The 21,849-nt window shown below is 48.0% G+C and overlaps 1 protein-coding gene across 1 annotated transcript in view; it reads right to left on the minus strand.

The window, feature by feature from the left end:
- The window catches only part of BANK1 (B cell scaffold protein with ankyrin repeats 1), a 1,166,863-nt gene that overhangs the window by 74,186 nt on the left and 1,070,828 nt on the right, over positions 1-21,849 (minus strand). The window contains exons 14-15 of the mRNA XM_063918381.1: positions 8,385-8,432; positions 8,257-8,310 (exon numbers count right to left, since the gene is read on the minus strand). Of these exons, the coding sequence (XP_063774451.1) occupies positions 8,257-8,310; positions 8,385-8,432 (102 nt within the window). The remainder of the gene's footprint in view (positions 1-8,256; positions 8,311-8,384; positions 8,433-21,849) is intronic.

Raw genomic sequence — 21,849 nt, forward strand, 5'->3', positions numbered from 1 at the left:
ATTGAGACAAGGGACGAGGATGTAATCCTGCCGCTGTACAAATCATTGGTACGTCCGCACCTGGAATATTGTGTTCAATTTTGGGCACCATATTATAAAAAAAGATATCTGGGAACTCAAAAGAGTTCAAAGGCGAGCTACTAAACTAATTAAAGATTTAGAGACATTTGAGTATGAGGAAAGGCTTACAAGGTTAAATATGTATTCACTAGAAAAGTGGCGACTAAGAGGAGACATTATTAATATCTTCAAATATGTAAAGGGTCATTATAAAGAGTTAGCAGGGGATTTGTTTATTAATAGAACTCTGTATAGGACACATGGTCACTCACTGAAGCTAGAGGAGAGACAATTCCGTACAAAACGTAGGAAAGGCTTCTTCACCATTATGGCAATAAGGATTTGGAACTCCCTGCCGGAGAAGGTAATAATGGCGGATTCTGTAAATGCATTTAAAAACGAACTGGACAGTTTTCTAGCTGAAAAAAGTATCCAAGGCTATAGCCATAACAGTCTGAGTCAGGTGATTGTCCAAGCACAAATGCAGAATCAGATTACAGTCACATGATGCCCACAGCCAATCCCTGTTCAGACAAGGGTACAAAGGAACTTCCAAGGGAGACGAAAGGTGCCAGTGCAATGTTGTCTTTAGCCCAGTAGTACCAGTAAACTCTTGCTGATTGCTTTGTCCAGAAACTCTAAGTGCATTTACCACCTCGCTGCACTATTGGCTCCTCCTATTCTGGTTCAACCCAGTGTCCTGCTATTCCGGTTTAATCCCGGTGTCCTGCTAATCCAGTTCAAACCAGTTGTCCTGCGATTCCGGTTTAATCCCGATGTCCAGCTATTTTGGTTCAATCCCGATGTCCTGCTATTCCGGTTCAATCCCAGTTTCCAGCTATTCTGATTCAATCCTGGTGTCCTGCTATTCTGGTTCAATCCCGGTGACCTGCTATCCAGTTCAACCCCAGTGTCCTACTATTCTGGTTCAACTCCAATGTCCCATTACTCTGGTCCAATCCCTGAATCCTGTAATTTCAGTATTTCTAGTAACCTAATTCTATCCCAGTTCCTCTACTAGAGGTTTCCTCCTGATGAGTCAAAGTTCAGGTGTACTATTTATTCTACCACAAACCTATCCTTGGCCCATGAGAATCAACTACATCTGACCTCTCAGTTTCTGTCCTGTTTCAATTCCAGCTAATAACCTTAGTCTGGTTCCAAAAAAAACCCCACAGTCATGACAAATACACTGAAAAAAAAAAGACTAACACGGACTTCGGAGAGATAAAGTACCAACTGTTAGGGAACTCTTGTACAATTTACATCAGACCCCTAGAGCACCAGTGAGGGTCTTCCACCTACAACAGCCACCCGTTGTTCCTTTAGTGTTTTATATACACACTGGTACTTAGGATGCCTCCAGGTCTTAAACCTCATGCAGTAGGACTGAAATAATTGAAAGGTGATCACTAGATATTGCTGGAGTTATAGTATTCTAGCTACGGCAACATGGCAGGGACACAGTCAACTGAAGGAAAGCACTAGGAATGTTAAGGACACTGGAATTGTAGTTGCAAGGATTTCTCAATGAGACTATGCAGACAGTAGGTGTGGACTTTTACCATTAGAATACTACAAATCCAAAACAGCAGCACTGGTAAAAATAGGATTTTACTCACCGGTAAATCTATTTCTCGTAGTCCGTAGTGGATGCTGGGAACTCCGTAAGGACCATGGGGAATAGACGGGCTCCGCAGGAGACTGGGCACTCTAAAAGAAAGATTAGGTACTATCTGGTGTGCACTGGCTCCTCCCACCATGACCCTCCTCCAGACCTCAGTTAGGATACCGTGCCCGGAAGAGCTGACACAATAAGGAAGGATTTTGAATCCCGGGTAAGACTCATACCAGCCACACCAATCACACCGTAAAACTCGTGATACTATACCCAGTTAACAGCATGAAATATAACTGAGCCTCTCAACAGATGGCTCAACAATAACCCTTAGTTAGGCAATAACTATATACAAGTATTGCAGACAATCCGCACTTGGGATGGGCGCCCAGCATCCACTACGGACTACGAGAAATAGATTTACCGGTGAGTAAAATCTTATTTTCTCTGACGTCCTAGTGGATGCTGGGAACTCCGTAAGGACCATGGGGATTATACCAAAGCTCCCAAACGGGCGGGAGAGTGCGGATGACTCTGCAGCACCGAATGAGAGAACTCAAGGTCCTCCTCAGCCAGGGTATCAAATTTGTAGAATTTAGCAAACGTGTTTGCCCCTGACCAAGTTGCAGCTCGGCAAAGTTGTAAAGCCGAGACCCCTCGGGCAGCCGCCCAAGATGAGCCCACTTTCCTCGTGGAATGGGCTTTTACTGATTTAGGATGCGGCAATCCAGCCGCAGAATGCGCCAGCTGAATTGTGCTACAAATTCAGCAAGCAATAGTCTGCTTAGAAACAGGAGCACCTATTTTGTTGGGTGCATACAGGATAAAAAGCGAGTCAGTTTTCCTGACTCCAGCCGTCCTGGAAATATAAATTTTTAAGGCCCTGACTACGTCCAGTAACTTGGAATCTTCCAAGTCCCTAGTAGCCGCAGGCACTACAATAGGTTGGTTCAAGTGAAAAGCTGATACCACCTTAGGGAGAAACTGGGGACGAGTCCTCAATTCTGCCCTATCCATATGGAAAATCAGATAAGGGCTTTTACATGACAAAGCCGCCAATTCTGACACACGCCTGGCCGAAGCCAAGGCCAATAACATGACCACTTTCCACGTGAGATATTTCAAATCCACAGTTTTAAGTGGCTCAAACCAATGTGATTTTAGGAAACTCAACACCACGTTGAGATCCCAAGGTGCCACAGGAGGCACAAAAGGGGGCTGAATATGTAGCACTCCCTTTACAAATGTCTGAACTTCAGGCAGTGAAGCCAGTTCTTTCTGGAAGAAAATCGACAGAGCCGAAATCTGGACCTTAATGGAACCCAATTTTAGGCCCATAGTCACTCCCGACTGTAGGAAGTGCAGAAAACGACCCAGCTGAAATTCCTCTGTTGGGGCCTTCCTGGCCTCACACCACGCAACATATTTTCGCCAAATACGGTGATAATGGTTTGCGGTTACTTCTTTCCTGGCTTTTATCAGCGTAGGAATGACTTCCTCCGGAATGCCCTTTTCCTTTAGGATCCGGAATTCAATAGCCATGCCGTCAAACGCAGCCGCGGTAAGTCTTGGAACAGACAGGGCCCCTGCTGTAGCAGATCCTGTCTGAGCGGTAGAGGCCATGGGTCCTCTGATATCATTTCTTGAAGTTCTGGGTACCAAGCTCTTCTTGGCCAATCCGGAACCACGAGTATCGTTCTTACTCCTCGTTTTCTTATTATTCTCAGTATCTTTGGTATGAGAGGCAGAGGAGGGAATACATAAACCGACTGGTACACCCACGGTGTCACTAGAGTGTCCACAGCTATTGCCTGAGGGTCCCTTGACCTGGCGCAATATCTAGTTTTTTGTTTAGGCGGGACGCCATCATGTCCACCTGTGGCCTTTCCCAACGGTTTACCAACAGTTGGAAGACTTCTGGATGAAGTCCCCACTCTCCCGGGTGTAGGACGTGTCTGCTGAGGAAGTCTGCTTCCCAGTTGTCCACTCCCGGAATGAACACTGCTGACAGTGCTAAGACGTGATTTTCCGCCCATCGGAGAATCCTTGTGGCTTCTGCCATCGCCATCCTGCTTCTTGTGCCGCCCTGTCGGTTTACATGGGCGACTGCCGTGATGTTGTCTGATTGGATCAGTACCGGCAGGTTTTGAAGCAGAGGCCTTGCCTGACTTAGGGCATTGTAAATGGCCCTCAGTTCCAGAATATTTATGTGTAGGGACGACTCCTGACTTGACCAAAGTCCTTGGAAATTTCTTCCCTGTGTGACTGCCCCCCAGCCTCGAAGGCTGGCAACCGTGGTTACCAGGACCCAGTCCTGTATGCCGAATCTGCGGCCCTCTTGAAGATGAGCACTCTGCAGCCACCACAGTAGAGATACCCTGGTCCTTGGAGACAGGGTTATCAGCCGATGCATCTGAAGATGCGATCCCGACCACTTGTCCAAGAGGTCCCACTGAAAGGTTCTTGCATGGAACCTGCCGAATGGAATTGCTTCGTAAGAAGCTACCATTTTTCCCAGGACTCGTGTGCAGTGATGCACCGATACCTGTTTTGGTTTCAGGAGGTCTCTGACTAGAGATGACAGCTCCTTGGCTTTCTCCTGCGGGAGAAACACTTTTTTCTGTTCTGTGTCCAGAACCATCCCCAGGAACAGTAGGCGTGTGGTAGGAACCAGCTGTGACTTTGGAATGTTTAGAATCCATCTGTGCTGTTGTAGCACTTCCCGAGATAGTGCTACTCCGACCAACAACTGCTCCTTGGACCTCGCCTTTTTAAGGAGATCGTCCAAGTACGGGATAATTAAAACTCCCTTTTTTCGAAGGAGTATCATCATTTCTGCCATTACCTTGGTAAAGACCCTCGGTGCCGTGGACAGTCCAAATGGCAGTGTTTGGAATTGGTAATGGCAATCCTGTACCACAAATCTGAGGTACTCCTGGTGAGGATGGTAAATGGGGACATGTAGGTAAGCATCCTTGATGTCCAGGGATACCATGTAATCCCCCTCCTCCAGGCTTGCAATAACCGCCCTGAGCGATTCCATCTTGAACTTGAATTTTTTTATGTATGTGTTCAAGGATTTCAAATTTAAAATGGGTCTCACCGAACCGTCCGGTTTCGGTACCACAAACAGTGTGGAATAGTAACCCCGACCTTGTTGAAGTAGGGGCACCTTGACTATCACCTGCTGGGAATACAGCTTGTGAATTGCCTCTAGCACAGCCTCCCTGCCTGAGGGAGTTGTCGGCAAGGCAGATTTGAGGAAACGGCGGGGGGGAGACGCCTCGAATTCCAGCTTGTACCCCTGAGATACTTTGAAGGATCCAGGGATCCACCTGTGAGCGAGCCCACTGATGGCTGAAATTTTTGAGGCGGCCCCCCACCGTACCTGGCTACGCCTGTGGAGCCCCCGCGTCATGCGGTGGACTCAGAGGAAGCGGGGGAAGAATTTTGATTCTGGGAACTGGCTGACTGGTGCAGCTTTTTCCCTCTTCCCTAGTCTCTGTGCAGAAAGGAAGCGCCTTTGACCCGCTTGCTTTTCTGAAGCCAAAAGGACTGTACCTGATAATACAGTGCTTTCTTAGGCTGTGAGGAAACCTGAGGTAAAAAATTTTCTTCCCAGCTGTTGCTGTGGATACGAGGTCCCAGAGACCATCCCCAAACAATTCCTCACCCTTATAAGGCAGAATCTCTATGTGCCTTTTAAAGTCAGCATCACCTGTCCAGTGTCGGGTCTCTAATACCCTCCTGACAGAATGGACATTGCATTAATTCTGGATGCCAGCCGGCAAAATATCCCTCTGTGCATCCCTCATATATAACGACGTCTTTAATATGCTCTTATGTTCGCAAAATAGTATCCCTGTTTGACAGGGTCACAGACCACGCTGCAGCAGCACTATCTGCAGGTCTCAGTCTAGTACCTGAGTGTGTAAATACAGACTTCAGGATAGCCTCCTGCTTTTTATCAGCAGGTACCTTCAAAGTGGCCGTATCCTAAGACGGCAGTGCCACCTTTTTTGACAAACGTGTGAGCGCCTTATCCACCCTAGGGGATATCTCCCAGCGTAACTTATCCTCTGACGGGAAAGGGTACGCCATCAGTAACTTTTTAGAAATTACCAGTTTCTTATCGGGGGAACCCACGCTTTTTCACACACTTCATTCACTCATTTGATGGGGGAACAAAACACTGCCTGCTTTTTCTCCCCAAACATAAAACCCTTTTTTAGTGGTACTTGGGTTAATGTCAGAAATGTGTAACACATTTTTTATTGCCGGGATCATGTAATGGATGTTCCTAGTGGATTTTGTATATGTCTCAACCTCGTCGACACTGGAGTCAGACTCCGTGTCGACATCTGAGAGCGGGCGTTTTTGAGCCCCTGATGGCCTTTGAGACGCCTGGGCAGGCGCGGGCTGAGAAGCCGGCTGTCCCACAGCTGTTACGTCATCCAGCCTTTTATGTAAGGAGTTGACACTGTCGGTTTATACCTTCCACCTATCCATCCACTCTGGTGTCGGCCCCACAGAGGGCGACATAACATTTATCGGCATCTGCTCTGCCACCACATAAGCCTCCTCATCAAACGTGTCGACACAGCCGTACCGACACACCGCACACACAGGGAATGCTCTGACCGAGGACAGGACCCCACAAAGCCCTTTGGGGAGACAGAGAGAGAGTATGCCAGCACACACCAGAGCGCTATATAATGTAGGGATTAATACTATATTGAGTGAATTTTTCCCAATAGCTGCTTGTATATACTTTCTTTCTAGGAGCTCAGGAGAGCCCCTAGTGTGCATCCAGCTCGGCCGGGCACAGAAATCTAACTGAGGTCTGGAGGAGGGTCATGGTGGGAGGAGCCAGTGCACACCAGATAGTACCTAATCTTTCTTTTAGAGTGCCCAGTCTCCTGCGGAGCCCGTCTATTCCCCATGGTCCTTACGGAGTTCCCAGCATCCACTAGGACGTCAGAGAAATTCAGATGAGGAATAAATACATAAAGGCACTGGTGAAATTCAGATGAGGAATAAACACAGCGTAGAATGCAGTAGTAATGGTAAACACAATGGTTCCTGCTGTTCACAAGAGAAATCCAAGACAGGGAGGTATACAAAGCCACTAATTACTAGAGCAGCAGTAGAAATAAAGTATGAAACATATAAATCACAGATGGAGTCCACGGCTGAGAGATATGTCCACTTTTCACAGAAATCCAATATAGAACTATCCGTAGTGATTAACCAGGAATTCCAACAAGTTGCAGGTAGAATTCACAGCAGTGAATAAATGCACAGCTCACACGACATATACTGTGAACAGCAGTGGCAGTACTTGGAAGTTCAAGCACTTTGCTGAAAAGTAACTTCAGGAAACACAACTAGAGTTGCAGGAACTATTTACAAAGAACAGGGACTGATTCACAAGGCTTCCAACTAGAAACTAGCACCGACAGGGAGATGCAGGGTTGGCTGCCTTTTAAAAGGAGCAAGGGCCAATAGGAGAGAACCAAATAGACCAGCCCTTTAATAAAAACTTGATGTAGCTGAGAAGCTGCACGTATTACCAGGCATCCCGGCTGCTAGACAACAGCCAGGACCAAGGTTCACTGTGGCCGCCCAACATTCTGGTTGCCAGGCAACCACAGGGACCAGCAATTCCTGCAGCTGGCATGACGCGGCGTCCCAATCACCTAGTAATGTCCGGGACCTGCTAAAGAAATGAGCTACAATGGGGGCTCTTAGCACCATCTAATCAGCTACTAACTGCAACTTTACAGACGGTGTTAAAAAACAATAACAACATTTTATTGCTTTGTTTTTTTTTTGTTTGTTTTTTTAATCTAGCATTTGGAAACTTTTTTCCCTCAAAATGCTTCATTTTCCCCAGAGCAGTAGTGGAGCAAGGATTTCCTGCCCCATCAGACATCAGTGCACATGTATTACAGCCTTGCCAACCAGCCAGGAGAAGGTAAGAGTTTCTTATTTTTATTGTTATTTTTGTTTCACAAAAGTGTTGGGAAGCACCCAGAAATGCGACAGGCCTCTGGTAGTGGGACGCAGTTTCGCACAGCAACTGTAGATAAATTGTGTATCATACATACCTCCATACTGATTATGGCGGGACAGTCACAATTTTTCAGGCACTGTCCCGCTGTCCCACCCACGGGCCACAGTGTCCTGCGGTGGGGGGGCCAGTTGGGAGACCCCCCTCCTGTCACTCGACGCTCTGCATAGTAGGGGTGAATAGATGCTGTGTGCATGTGTGCACCATCTACTCACAGGAGATAGGGACTCAGGGCAAGTCCAGCAGCACACAGAGACTTGCCCCCAGAATGACAAAAACAGGGTCGTGACTCGCAATGCCCCCTAGCCGCTAGGCCACACCTCCAGATGTTTGACTGGTAATTTTCTACTGATGTGTTTTATAGTGATTTGAAATTACAGTTTTTCATATACATTACTCCATTGCATATATAATATCGTGTCATTAGACAAACCATACCTGCAGGATTTAGAAGCAACACCTTTTACTACTACAGTGCACTGCTGGAAAAGCTCAAGCCACTTACTTGTATTTTCTCCTGCAGGCCAAAAGCTTCCAACCCTCCCTTGAACCTCAGGTCCTGCAACATAAGGCAAAACAACTGGTGTTTTATCACAAACAGAAAAAAGGACAAACAAAAACAACAAAACTCACCTTGATATAGACCAGTGCCGTATATGTTCTTCTCTTTCTGACAAAACACTGTAGAAATAAAAAACAAACTATAGTAAAATATAATAATCTCATTGTTTGTTATTAATTGCTCATTCTTTTTAATATTTATCTTTTATTACAAAGTTAGTTTTTGTTATCGCTTGTTATTGTTTCTGTGCAGGGTAAATACTGGCTGCTTTATTTTTAAACTGCAATTTAGATTTCAGTTTAAACACATCCCACCCAAATCTAAATCGCTCTGCACATGCACTGCAACATGACTTTGCCCAATTGCTAACTTTTTTGGTTTGCTAACAACTCTGAATAACCCTTCTTCACCCCTAGTTACAAAATGCAAATACATAACTTTCTTTTTTTTTTAAGGTCACTTTTTGGAAACACATTTTCTGTACATTGCAGTCCTTATTGGGGTCCATCAGGGCAGTATACGCAGGTGAGGTGCTAGAGGCATGTACAGTCTTTTAATAAGTGAGATTTCAGGATTGGCCTGTATCATGCTGGGAATGTTCAGTGGACAAATCATATACTCCTAAAGACAATACCCAGAAATGTCTTCTCTACAGAAAAATAATACTATTTAAGGCATACCTGCCTACTTTCTGGCAGCTCTCTCCGGGAGAGAGCTGCCAGGACAGCTCAGTGGAGGGGCTGGGCTGGACAATGACGCGTGGAGGAGGCGTAACGGGGCGTGGCAGAGGAGGGGCATAGGTGGAACGAGGGCGGGGTTATAGCATCACATCGTCTAAATAACGCCCCCCGCTCTGTAATGCCGCTATAACCGGCATTTTACAGCAGGGGGCGTGACTATGATGACGCGATTCAACAAGAATCGCGTCATCTACTGTCCGGACCGCCCACTTTACTCTCAAAGTGGGCGGCCGGGCAGGGGGAAACCGAAAAACTGGTAGACTTGTCTGCTCTTCCGTGGGGCCGGGAGGGTCACCCGATTTTCGGGAGCTGGAGAGTAGGCAAGTATGAGTTAAGGTCATATTGCCAAATTCACATATTTAACGGACTGGTCACTCCATTTTCTTGGTGACTGTCTTTGCTTACTCTCAATAATTGTATTATGAGTAATGTCAAACTCTGCAAGCTAGTAAAATGTACAGGACTGTGGTGTGATGATGTGAATATCAGCAAACTGCATAACTGACACAATTTGTCTTGCACTCCACAGTGGACAACTACATCTCTGGGGACAAAGTGTAGCAAGTATGATATCTCCATGGCTGGTAATAAACTGCATGTGGATAATGGTGCAGACAGCGTCAGACGGAGGTGACAATTATCACACAGGGGCAGATGTATTAAGCCTGGAGAAGTGATAAAGCAGTGATAAGTGGAAGGTGATAACGCACCAGCCAATCATTATGGGTTTGAAAAATGACAGTTAGAAGTTGATTGGCTGGTGCGTTATCACCTTCCACTTATCACTTTTTTTTATCACTTCTCCAGGCTTAATACATCTGGTTTCTGGGCAAGTGGGAACCCCCTAAGAGTGTTTCTGACAGCTCCTATCATATTAACCATTTTAAAGTACAGTAGGCCGCACTTCTGCACTGTGATGGGTTAACAGCAAAATACTGTATGTTTCCTTATGTATACTCTCTCTGTCACACACACACAAAATATTCTTCATGTAAAGTCACCAATGATACAGTAGAAACTGCTAGGAAAACGCCTAAACTGTTACCAAATTACAGTGTATGCTACTTATGGTTTAATATGATAGCAGCCATAGCTGGATCGCAAACATTTTCACCCAAAAAATAATAAGTGACAAAAAAGAAATGTAAAAATAAATATTTGCCATGGATACAAAGAGGGTGATGCTGAATTTGACGCATCTGTTCCAAAATTTGCAGACCTAAAATGCATTTACTAAAAGCTACGATCACACACACACACACACACACACACACACACACACACACACACACACACACACACACACACACCTTGTAAAAAGCAGCATAGAGGACACTATGAGGAATGCAGATAATAGTGTATTGAAGGTAAATACATTAAGATTCCCATTTAATGAGGTTTAGACTTGACAAATAGAAATTCTTATTGCTGCTGGTCGGGCAGTTAGAAATTTGCACCTAGGTGTATTAAAAATCACATTCAGGGACAGATGCTCCAATAGGAGCCAATCCCAGCAATGTGTAAACAAAAGTGATCGCATCAGGGTCCAGGGATCACTTTATGCTGCAGATCTGCTGTGCATGCGTGGTCATTAGACAGCACATGCACCAGTGGCTGTTACTAGGAAGGAATCTGGGGCCTAATTCAGACCTGATCACTAGGCTGCATTTTCATACAGTGGGCGGTCAGGTCTAAACTGCGCATGCATATGTACCGCAATGCGCAAGTGCATCGCATAGGTACAAAGCGGATCGCCACTCAGCGATGGGTTTGTGCGAAGAATCCATTCGCACGGGCATTCTCAGGGAGATTGACAGGAGGAAGAAGCCGTTTGTGGGTGTCAACTGACCATTTTCTAGGAGTAGTTGGAAAAACGCAGGCGTGTCCATGCGTTTTCAGGGAGGGTTCCTGACGTCAATTCTGTTCCCGGACAGGCTGATGTGATCGCTGCGGCTGAGTAAGTCCTGGGCTACTCAGAGACTGCACAAGATCTGTTTGTACAGCTCTGCTACACATGCGTTCGTACACTTGCAAAGCGAAAATACACTCCCCTATGGGCGGCGACTATGCGAACGCAGGTCTGCAAAAACACCCCTAGCGAGCGAACAGGTCTGAATTAGGCCCCTGGACAATTCCTCTCCCAGTTAATTGTGCAATGTGTAGCCCATAAACTACAATGGCTAACGTCATCGCAATTGCCATGGGAAATGGAAAGCGCATCTGCTGCAGAACCCTTGTAATACTTTTAGGGGAGGAAGTTCAGCGAGGGAAGGGGATGGAAGGACAAATGTGAGCTGAGGGGGAAGAGCTCAGGAACATATGAAGTGGGAGGTGAGAAGGGCACAGGGATAATCCCAGAGGAAGTACAGGTAACTAGCCACACACTGTAGGGGTTGGAGCTGGGTGCAGGGGGTAGGAGGGCCTTTGAGGTTGGCAGGAGGAGAAGGAGCAGCAAGAAAGGGGACTATCTCCATCCTGAGACTGCCCGTGGTAACCAAAGATGGTGACTGCACTGGGCCCTACGACCCAGTACTTTGACTGGCGCCTTTCAAATATTTTGGGGGGAAGCGAGTTGCACCCTTTTATCCCCTGTTCCAGCCCCTATGTGGCCTGTCATCCATTTGCATGTTAATGATTAAGAAATGTAAGGGAGCAACTAAGGACAATGTCAATTTTCAAATACAGTACTATGAACTTATCTAATGCTCACTGATCCTGCAGTATATAGAATAAGTCAGTAACTTTATTCTCCCTATCGACATACATTTGTGTTACCTGCAAGCCCAGTGACAGGGGGGGGGGGGGGGGGAGTCAACGTCCCGGGCCCTGATGCTCTGAGGGGCCCCAGAGTCTGGCAGCGGCAGTGCAGTGGCTGCAGGCTCAGCATGAATGGATATACAGTAATAATCATATACATCGCGGCATCGCGCCGACGCTTAGCCCACCCGTTATGTAGTTAATAGAAGCATGATGCTGCGGGAAAGCGGTGTGGCGGCGCGATGCCTCTATGTATCAGTGGCGTAAGATCGTCCCAGTTGCCCGGAGGCAAGATAAATATTGGTGCCCCCCTATTTCCTATATCAAAATAAGTGTGTGTGTGTGTGTGTGTGTGTGTGTTTGTGTGTAACAGCAGACACTTTACTGATGGAGTTATTTGCTCCTGTAGAGGAAGCATGAGAATTCTAACTATATGAAGTTACGTGTAATTGTCAGAGAAGCAGGGACGTGCAGTCAGGGGAGGCAGTGCCTCCCCTGTCATAATGATTAAAATAATAAAAAGAAGATCTTTATAACACAGTCTGTTATAAATATCTTTTTTTATTATTTTAATAATTCTCCCCCCCTGTGGCTGCGTGTGAGGGACAGCTGGGAGGCAGCGGGAGAGGTGCCTCCCGCTGCTAACACTAAAAGTCCAGGCAGCGGGGGGCGGGCAGGGGCCGGGGCGCAGCAATGGGCTGTGAAAGCCCATTGAAAATGAATGGGGAAGCGGCACCTATACTGGTGCCGCAATGACAGGGTCGTGCATTCAGCCCCGATGAATGCACGCCCCTGTCAGTGCCCCAGATGTGATTGGCCCAGCGGTTCCAGTGCTGGATCCGCTGTCCAATCACTAGCGAGCCCCCTTCCCGGCTGCAGCAGGCGCCGTGGGCTGTGTGGGCGCCCGCTGCAGCCAGCGCCGCTGACTGACACCAGAGGTCATAAGCAACTGGGGGGCACAACTACAAGGGGCACAACTACAAGGGGCACAACAACAAGGGGCACAACTACAAGGGGCACAACAACAAGGGGGACAGCTACAGGGGCACAACTATAAGGGGCACAGCAACTGGGGGGCACAACTATAAGGGGCACAGCAAAAGGCACAACTACAAGGGGCACAACAACAAGGGGGACAGCTACAGGGGCACAACTATAAGGGGCACAGCAACTGGGGGGCACAACTATAAGGGGCACAGCAAAAGGCACAACTACAAGGGGCACAGCAACTGGGGGGCACAACTACAAGGGACACAGCAACTGGGAGGCACAACTACAAGGGGCACAGCAACCGGGGGGGCACAACAACAAGGGGCACAACTACAAGGGGCACAGCAACTGGGGGGCACAACTACAAGGGGCACAGCAACTGGGGGGGGCACAACTACAAGGGGCACAGCAACTGGGGGCACAATTACAGGGGTCACAGCTACTGGGGGCAAAGCTACAGGGTGCACAGCGACTGGGGGCAAAGCTACAGGGGGCACAGAGACAGGGGGCACAACTACAAGGGGCACAGCAACTGGGGGGCACAACTACAAGGGGCACAGCAACTGGGGGGCACAGCAACAAGGGGCACAGCAACTGGGGGGCACAACTACAAGGGGCACAACTACAAGGGGCACAACAACAAGGGGCACAACTACAAGGGGCACAACAACAAGGGGGACAGCTACAGGGGCACAACTATAAGGGGCACAGCAACTGGGGGGCACAACTATAAGGGGCACAGCAAAAGGCACAACTACAAGGGGCACAACAACAAGGGGGACAGCTACAAGGGACACAGCAACTGGGAGGCACAACTACAAGGGGCACAGCAACCGGGGGGGCACAACAACAAGGGGCACAACTACAAGGGGCACAGCAACTGGGGGGCACAACTACAAGGGGCACAGCAACTGGGGGGGGCACAACTACAAGGGGCACAGCAACTGGGGGCACAATTACAGGGGTCACAGCTACTGGGGGCAAAGCTACAGGGTGCACAGCGACTGGGGGCAAAGCTACAGGGGGCACAGAGACAGGGGGCACAACTACTCGGGGCACAGCAAGAGGGCACAGCTATTGGGGGCAAAGCTACAAGGGGCACAGCGACTGGGGTCACAGCTACTGGGGGCACAGCTACTGGGGGCAAAGCTACAGGGTGCACAGCGACTGGGGTCACAGCTACTGGGGGCACAGCGACAGGGAGCACAACTACTCGGGGCACAGCTACTGTTGGCAAAGCTACAAGGGGCACAGCGACTGGGGTCACAACTACTGGGGGCACAGTGACTGGGGGCAAAGCTACAGGGGCCACAGTGACTGGGGGCACAACTACAAGGGGCACTGCTACAAGGGGCACAGCTACATCGGGCACAGCTACAGGGGTCACAACTACTGGCGGCACAGCCACAAGGGGCAAAGCTACAGGGGGCACAGCTACAAGGGGCACAGCGACTGGGGGCACAACTACTCGGGGCACTGCTACTGGGGGCACTGCTACAGGGGGCAAAGCTACTAGGGGTATAGCTACTAGGCTCACAACTATCGGAGGCGCCTGCTCCATCATCCCAGCTAGCAGCAGCACTCGCGCCCGTCTGTGCTAACGTCCTCCCGCGTCAGCGAGTGTATAATATTCATTAATTTCTCTCTCCTGTTGATTACTTTGTTTGTAAGTATAATTTTAATTTTTACAGGTACCGGCCCTGTTGGATTCTACTGGACAAGTGGACGTGACCGGCGTGGGATGTAGGTAAGTAATCTCTCTCATTTTTACAGGAACCACCTATTGGATTCTACATGGACAAGTGGACGTGACGGGCGTGGGATGTAGGTAAGTATGTGTGAGTGTGTAAGTGTGTTTTAATAAATTTTTACTTTCACGGTGTGTGTGTGTTGTGTTTTTATTTGGGTATTTTTTGTTGTTGTAGAACTACAGGTACCAGCGGGCCCGTTATTTCCCCGCATTCTGGTACTTGAGGTTCTCCAAGTACCAGCAAGCGGGGGAGGCTTGCTGGGCCTTGTAGTTCCACAACAAAAACCAATATTCTTTTTTATACACACTTATGGCTATCAGCCCGGCACCCACCGCCCAGGGGTGCTGGGGACAGCCTCGGACTTCACCCCTGGCCCTTGGGTGCCTGGAGGGGGGGGGGGGACCTCTTGATTTAAGGAGTCCCCACTCCTCCAGGGATCCCCGGCCAGGGGTGACTAGTTGGGGGGGTAATGCCACGGCCGCAGGGACCTACATAAATGTGTCCCCCGGCTGTGGCATTATGTCCCTGGCTAGTGGAGCCCGGTGTTGGTTTTAAAAATACGGGGGACCCCTACATCTTTTGTCCCCCGTATTTTTGGAACCAGGACCGGTCTAAGAGCCCGGTGCTGGTTGTCTAAATATGGGGAACCCCTGTCCAATTTTTTCCCAGTATTTAAACAACCAGGACCGGCTCAAAGAGCCCGAGGCTGGTTATACTTAGGAAGGGGGACCTCACGCATATTTTTTTTACATTTTTTAACCCATTCAGACCCTTCTCCATTAAGTTAATGGAAGCCCTGGACAACAAAATTGCATTCATGTCCTCCTCCCACTCCCTTCCCAAACACTAATTTTTATTTTTTTTCTATAAAAATGTACAATATATCACAAGTATGATGAGCAGGCAGGCAGCGGGCATTGGCGGCATCGGATTGAGATGCAAATTAGTGGCAGAGGGCTGGGTCAGTTGATGGTGGGCAAGTTTGTAAGCCATTGGCGGTGGAAGCAGGCATCGGCTCAGAGGCAGTAGCGGGCATTGGCTCGGCGGTGGTAGGGGTTATCGGCAGGATTCGGCGGACATTATGGCTGTAGTGCCTCACCAGCCTCTGACCTCACCGCACGCCACTGCAGAGAAGTATCTTCATATAGTTAAAATTCTCATATTTCCTATACAGGAGCAAACAGCTTCATCAGTAAGGTGTCTGCTTCCAGTGTAATAGGTTGTGGTTTCTAATCCTGGGTGTGACACTTGTAAAATGTGTATAATAAAGAGGGTGTGATTTGTAAGGTGCGGGGACCAGTGAGGAAGTCGGCCACTGAAAAGACAGCGGCAGCTATCAATTAACTTAATTCACTGGTGTCACAGAATGGGAGGAGAGGTGCCCCCCTTCAGAGCAGGAGCCCGGCGGCAGATGACTCCGTTGCCTCCCAGAGTTCTGCCGCTGCTATGTATATACTTAGCCAGCATTACTACTCGTACAGCGGCCCCCCTACGGTAACCCCCCTCTACTGCTCCCAGGTCAGCTGTCCCCATGTGCAATGACGTTACGCTATGCACAGCACTCTGTCCTCTCCTTACCGCTCGCCCTGTCTCTGCTGTGTGGCGACTACCTTAGAGCAGCAGCAGAGCGGTAGCGGGACTGTGACTAAAAAGACTGTCAGGCTGGCGTGCAGACAGAATAAAACAGGCAGGCAGACTGGCAGCTTGTGGGGAGCCTGGTCTGGATAGCGGCGGCTGTGTACTGGTAAGTGAGCGTTCTCCAGGAGTTTGGGGCTCTGGGTTTGGGCTCATGTTATGGCTGCATGCATGTATTACAGTACAATCAGATCAGAGAATGTCTGTGGTGGCTGGTGCAGCTCAGCACAGACAGTGCAAGACTGCCTGGCCATTCTGGGCAGGACCGGCGACAAGGAGGGTCAAAGGTGACATCTATACTGTGCCCCGAGGGTCAAAGGGGCCCGGCTATGGATCAGGGACACCTATTATGGGACTGTAGCTCCTATTTGTACTTTTTAAGCTAACTGCCTGTCCGCCGCCAATTTAGCTAATTAAGAGTCTAACCACACAATCCTCCATCCCCCCTCAATTGGTCCCGTCCCAGTGGTGCATGCAGCCATCGCGACATCATGACTATGACGCTGTGCCAGCCCTTCCATGTCTTTTGCCACTGAGGAGCATGCCTAAACCAGCCCAGCCTCCTGCCAGTGCCGGCACAGGCGTGTGAGAGTGGCATTTACAGACTGAGGGGGGTGGGGGACCCCCAGAGATATCAGTGTATGGGATCCCTAGTTTTCTGTTGCCAACCATGCCTGCATGAGAATCATAGTGACATAGAATGTGACGTCACATATTACACTAGTAGGGAAATCCCACTTACATCACGTGGATTATCAGATAAACAGGGTTATTGACCATAGTAAAAATAACAATACAAACATTATTTAGATAAAACTACAGTACTGTATCTCTGATAAAATAATTGGTCTGAACATAAGGGAATAAAGATATTAGAAATATGAAGAATAAGCGGGATCAGTACGAGATCCCAGCGGTCGGGAGACCAACGCAGGGAGCCCGACAGCCGGGATCCCTGGGGCAAGCGCAGCATGTCCCCTCACAGGCTCGCTGCACTCGCCATGCTTCGGGCCTGGTGGTGACCTCCGGTCGCCACTGGTTTCTATTCCCCTCTGGGTGGTGGCGTGGACCACCACCCAATAGGGGTAACCAGCCAGCAGACAGAACTCTGACCGCCAGTATTTCAGCTGGTGTAGGGATTCCGGCGTCGGTATCCTGATCGCCAGGATCCCGACAGGTGGTCAATTGACTGCCTCTCGAATAAGCATATACTTGTTATGCAAGTTAGGTGAACAATTTGGATTAATAGCAGTGGTAGAACTAGTGACTGGTGGGTCCAGCATCACTGACTCCCCATGCACTACTGAAAGTATCAGTGACCCCCATATGCTGCAGACAGCATCAGTAACCCCCATATACTACAGACAGCATTAGTGACCCCTATATATCATGAACAGCATAAGTGACCCCATATATACTACAGACAGCATCAGTTTCCCCTGTATACTACAGACAGCATCAGTGACCCCATATATACTACAGACAGCATCAGTGACCCCATATATACTACAGACAGCATTATTGACTACTATATACCATAGATAGCAGTAGTGATCACCATATACTGCAGACAGTATCAGTGACCACGATAAACTACAGACAGCATCAGTGAATACAGACAGCATCAGTGATAGTCACCATATATTATGGACCACATCAGTGACCCCCATATGCTATAAACAGCATCAGTAACCCCCATATACTTCAGACTGCATCCGTAACCCCAATATGCTACAGACAGCATCCAGGAAGGATGCGGCCGCAGTGTGATTGACAGTAGGGGGGTGTCATCGTGGTGATGGGGGGGGGGGGGGCAGAAAAAAATGGCGGCAGGTGCAAGGGGTCAACCTTGGTTCCCATGCATCTGCAATCTAATTGTGGACACATCGGGAGCCGGCCTCACACATACTGGGTGACCTTGCCATGTTCTGGGTGGCCCCCAGCATGTGAGGAGATGAATGCAGATCTGGCAGCGTATGCAGCGATTTGCGTTCATCTATGAATAAGGACCCTGGTCAGGATTAATGCTGTCCTCACTGCTGAGGAATACAGGCAATACCATCAGGGAGGTGTCTGACTTGCTCCAAGTTTATTCTGCAGCAGGACAATGACCCCAAACATACAGCCAATGTCATTAATAGCCATCTTCAGTGTAAAGAAGAACAATCCTGGAAGTGATGACATGGCCACCACAGAGCCCTGATCTCAACATAATCAAGTCTGTCTAGGGTTACATGAAGAGACAGACGGATATGAGCAAACCTACATCCACAGAAGATCTGTGGTTAGTGCTCCAAGATGTTTGGAACAACCTCCCTGCCGAGTTCCTTCAAAAACTGTGTGCCATTATGTAATAGCTGGTGTGCTTCAGCAATTTAGCCTGTAGATTTAAAGCAGCAATAATTTGAAAGTCCTAAATAATGATTTCCCTATCAGCATTTCTTCAGGAACGCTAGCTGAATCCCGAGATGGTCAGACTGCAATTTACCATACACTTGTGTAACACGTTGTTAGATCTCCTACTTTCCTGCATGTACCACTCTGACACCATAGAACCATTGTTATAATGGATTCATATAATAAAAAACAATAAATGAATGGATATGTGTGAAGGTGTACACAAAGGGGGAGATGTATCAAGCCTCGGAGAGAGCTAAAGTACTTATCAATCAGCTTCTAACTGTCGTTTTACAGGCTGTGTTTATAAAATAACAGAAGCTGGTTGGTTGGTACTTTAGCTCTCCACAAAGTTTGCTACATCTCCCCCTGAGAGTTCACTGAGTAACATACAATGGGGCATATTTATCATCAAATGATATTCTTGTTATCACTTGTTATGAATGATAACTGGTGTTCCAGCCAATCAGCTCCTGTTGTTTGTTTGACAAATAACAGGAGCTGATTGGTTGGAGCACAATTTATCATTTATAATGAGTGGTAACAAAAATATACTCGTTGATAAATCTGCCCCATATTTTAACTTGTGCAAAATGCAATTTAATATAACAGAAATAAGTGGGGGCACCAGAAAATAGAATAAGAATACACAGACAATTTAAGTATATTAATCATGTTCTTATGAATGCAAAATTTTCACTGCAAAAATATGAAAACAGTTATACATTATTCATAGTAAGAATATCAGTAATTCCTGGGGCACAGGCTATGCATATAATAAAGTCAACTGGTCACAAGTATTCATGCTGCATTGCAATTATTTCTCATGTTTAACCATTCAGGCATATACTAATAGCTCTACTGTAGTTTGTGTAAATCATGTGTCTGGTTTCACACAGCAGATCTTGTATGCAAGGGTGTAGAGCATACTTGCCTACATTGTATGTCTCCTCTCCGGGAGAAGCCCGGAGAGGAGACGCTGCAGTAGTCTTCGGGGGGCTGGACCGGATGGTGACATCACCAAGCCCCGCCCCCACATCGTCAAATGCCGCGATTCGCGGGTCCGCGGGAAGGGGGCGGAGCTAAAATGATGCAATTTGCGTCACTTTAACCCCTTCACCACCCGACGGACCCGCGAAAACGGGAGATTTTCTCTTCATCCTGCTCGCATCATGAAGGTGCGAGCAGGATGCGGGAGACCTACGCACTCTTCCGGGGGTGCGGGGGGCTACCCCAAAAAACGGGAGCCTCCCGCAGCTTCCGGGAGAGTAGGTAAGTATGGTGTAGAGTTACCAAAGGTGCAGGCAGTGCAGCTGATATGGGGCCCAGTGCTGAGAGTGGCCACCTTCCTTGTCACAGTTACATGTGTTATATAAATTTTTCACCATTGGGAGGAACATAGGGGCCCTTCCAAACGTTGGCCTTGGAGCCTGCAATATATCTAGGTAAACCCTTGGACCAGCTCATTGTAATGTGGTATAAAATGAACTGGATGGAATTATAATGTTACATAATATGAACTGGGGCATTGTAATGTTACATAATAAGAACTGGGGCACTGTAATGTGACACAATAAGAAGGGGTGGCACTATAGTGGGGCGTAATATTAACTGGGGACATTGGGGGTAATTCCAAGTTGATCGCAGCAGGAAATTTTTTAGCAGTTGGGCAAAACCATGTGCACTGCAGGTGTGGCAGATATAATATTTGCAGAGAGAGTTAGATTTGGGTGGGTTATTTTATTTCTGTGCAGGGTAAATACTGGCTGCTTTATTTTTACACTGCAAATTAGATTGCAGATTGAACACACCACACCCAAATCTAACTCTCTCTGCACATGTTATATCTGCCTCCCCTGCAGTGCACATGGTTTTGCCCAATTGCTAACAGAATTCCTGCTGCGATCAACTTGGAATTACCTCCATTGTATGTCATAATGTGAAGTGGGGGTACTGTGTTGCATAATGTGTACTGATAACTCTACAATGTGACATCATGTTAACTAGGGCACTACTATGGTTCATAAAATAAACTAGGCATCCAGGAGAGCCCACACTGCACACCCTGCACCCATTGTTTTTTTAAATATTTACCCTCCGGAGTTTTGCAACGGCAGCAGTAGCACTGCAGAAATAACCAGGAAAATGGCGCAGCGGGCATTTTCTCTGCATTTTGTGCATGTGCAGTAAAAAAATCACTGGGAAAATGGCCGATGTGCCATGTTCCTTGAGACCTGTGCATGTGCACTAGACTCTGTAACAGCACTAGGGTCCCCTAGTGGCCCTAGTGCCTAAAGTCTACAGCGCAGCTGGGCCTCCTCCTCTCTTGAAGCACCCCCAAAACTAGTGCCCTTTTATGGGTCATAATATTAACAACTGCTGCGGAGGGTGACACCCTATAAGCACTGGGGCAAGAGCCCCTTCAAAATATTGCTATAGGGTCCACAAAGTTCTGGCTATGCCCCTGCTTGTATGTAACCCTAAACATTTTCAATTGTATTGCTGTCAATTTGCTCACAAAGGGTCTGACTCTGAGTCGAGCACAGGGGCTTATTGGCCATAAGGCTCCCCAGGAAGATTCCTGGTAGGCTGAAGTGTCTATGGGGCCTGTGTTGTGTACTGTCATGTGGCCCACCTCCCACATGACAGGCAGCGCACCACACTCAGATTTGATCACTGCTGTGCGTTTTCACATAGCGGGTGATCAGCGAAAGACTGCGCATGCATATGCACCGCAATGCTCACGGGCGTCGGCAAACAACAACAGGCATCGCTGGACAGCATCAGGCTGGTGCGAAAATTTAGATCGCACAGCCATTCGCAAGGTGATTGATAGGAAGAGGCCATTTGTGGGTGGTAACTGATCGTTTTCTGGGAGTGTCCAAGCATTTTTAGGGAGGGTGTGTGACATCAGCTTCGGACCTGATCATCCTCTTCTCATCACACTGTAGGAGTAAGTCCTGGGCTGCGCAGAGACTGCACACACTGGATTTTTGGAGCTCGGCGTACACATGCGATCGCACACTAGCACAGCGAATTTACACTCCCCTTAGGTGGTGACTATCTGAATGTAACACAACAAATTTAGCAGCCCAGCAATCAGGTCTGAATCACCCCCCAAAGTACACTGCATTGTCCCCATTCATTCTGTTGTTCCATCTTTGCAGTACAGCAACTCTGCCATCCAGTGATGCTGCCATGGCTACAGGGTATGTTATACCTCTTGTGCTGCCCATGTCGGGCCACTTCTACAAAATTTTACAGGG

Source organism: Pseudophryne corroboree, chromosome 1 (assembly GCF_028390025.1).
Source record: "Pseudophryne corroboree isolate aPseCor3 chromosome 1, aPseCor3.hap2, whole genome shotgun sequence".
NCBI classification, from domain to species: Eukaryota; Metazoa; Chordata; class Amphibia; order Anura; family Myobatrachidae; genus Pseudophryne; species Pseudophryne corroboree.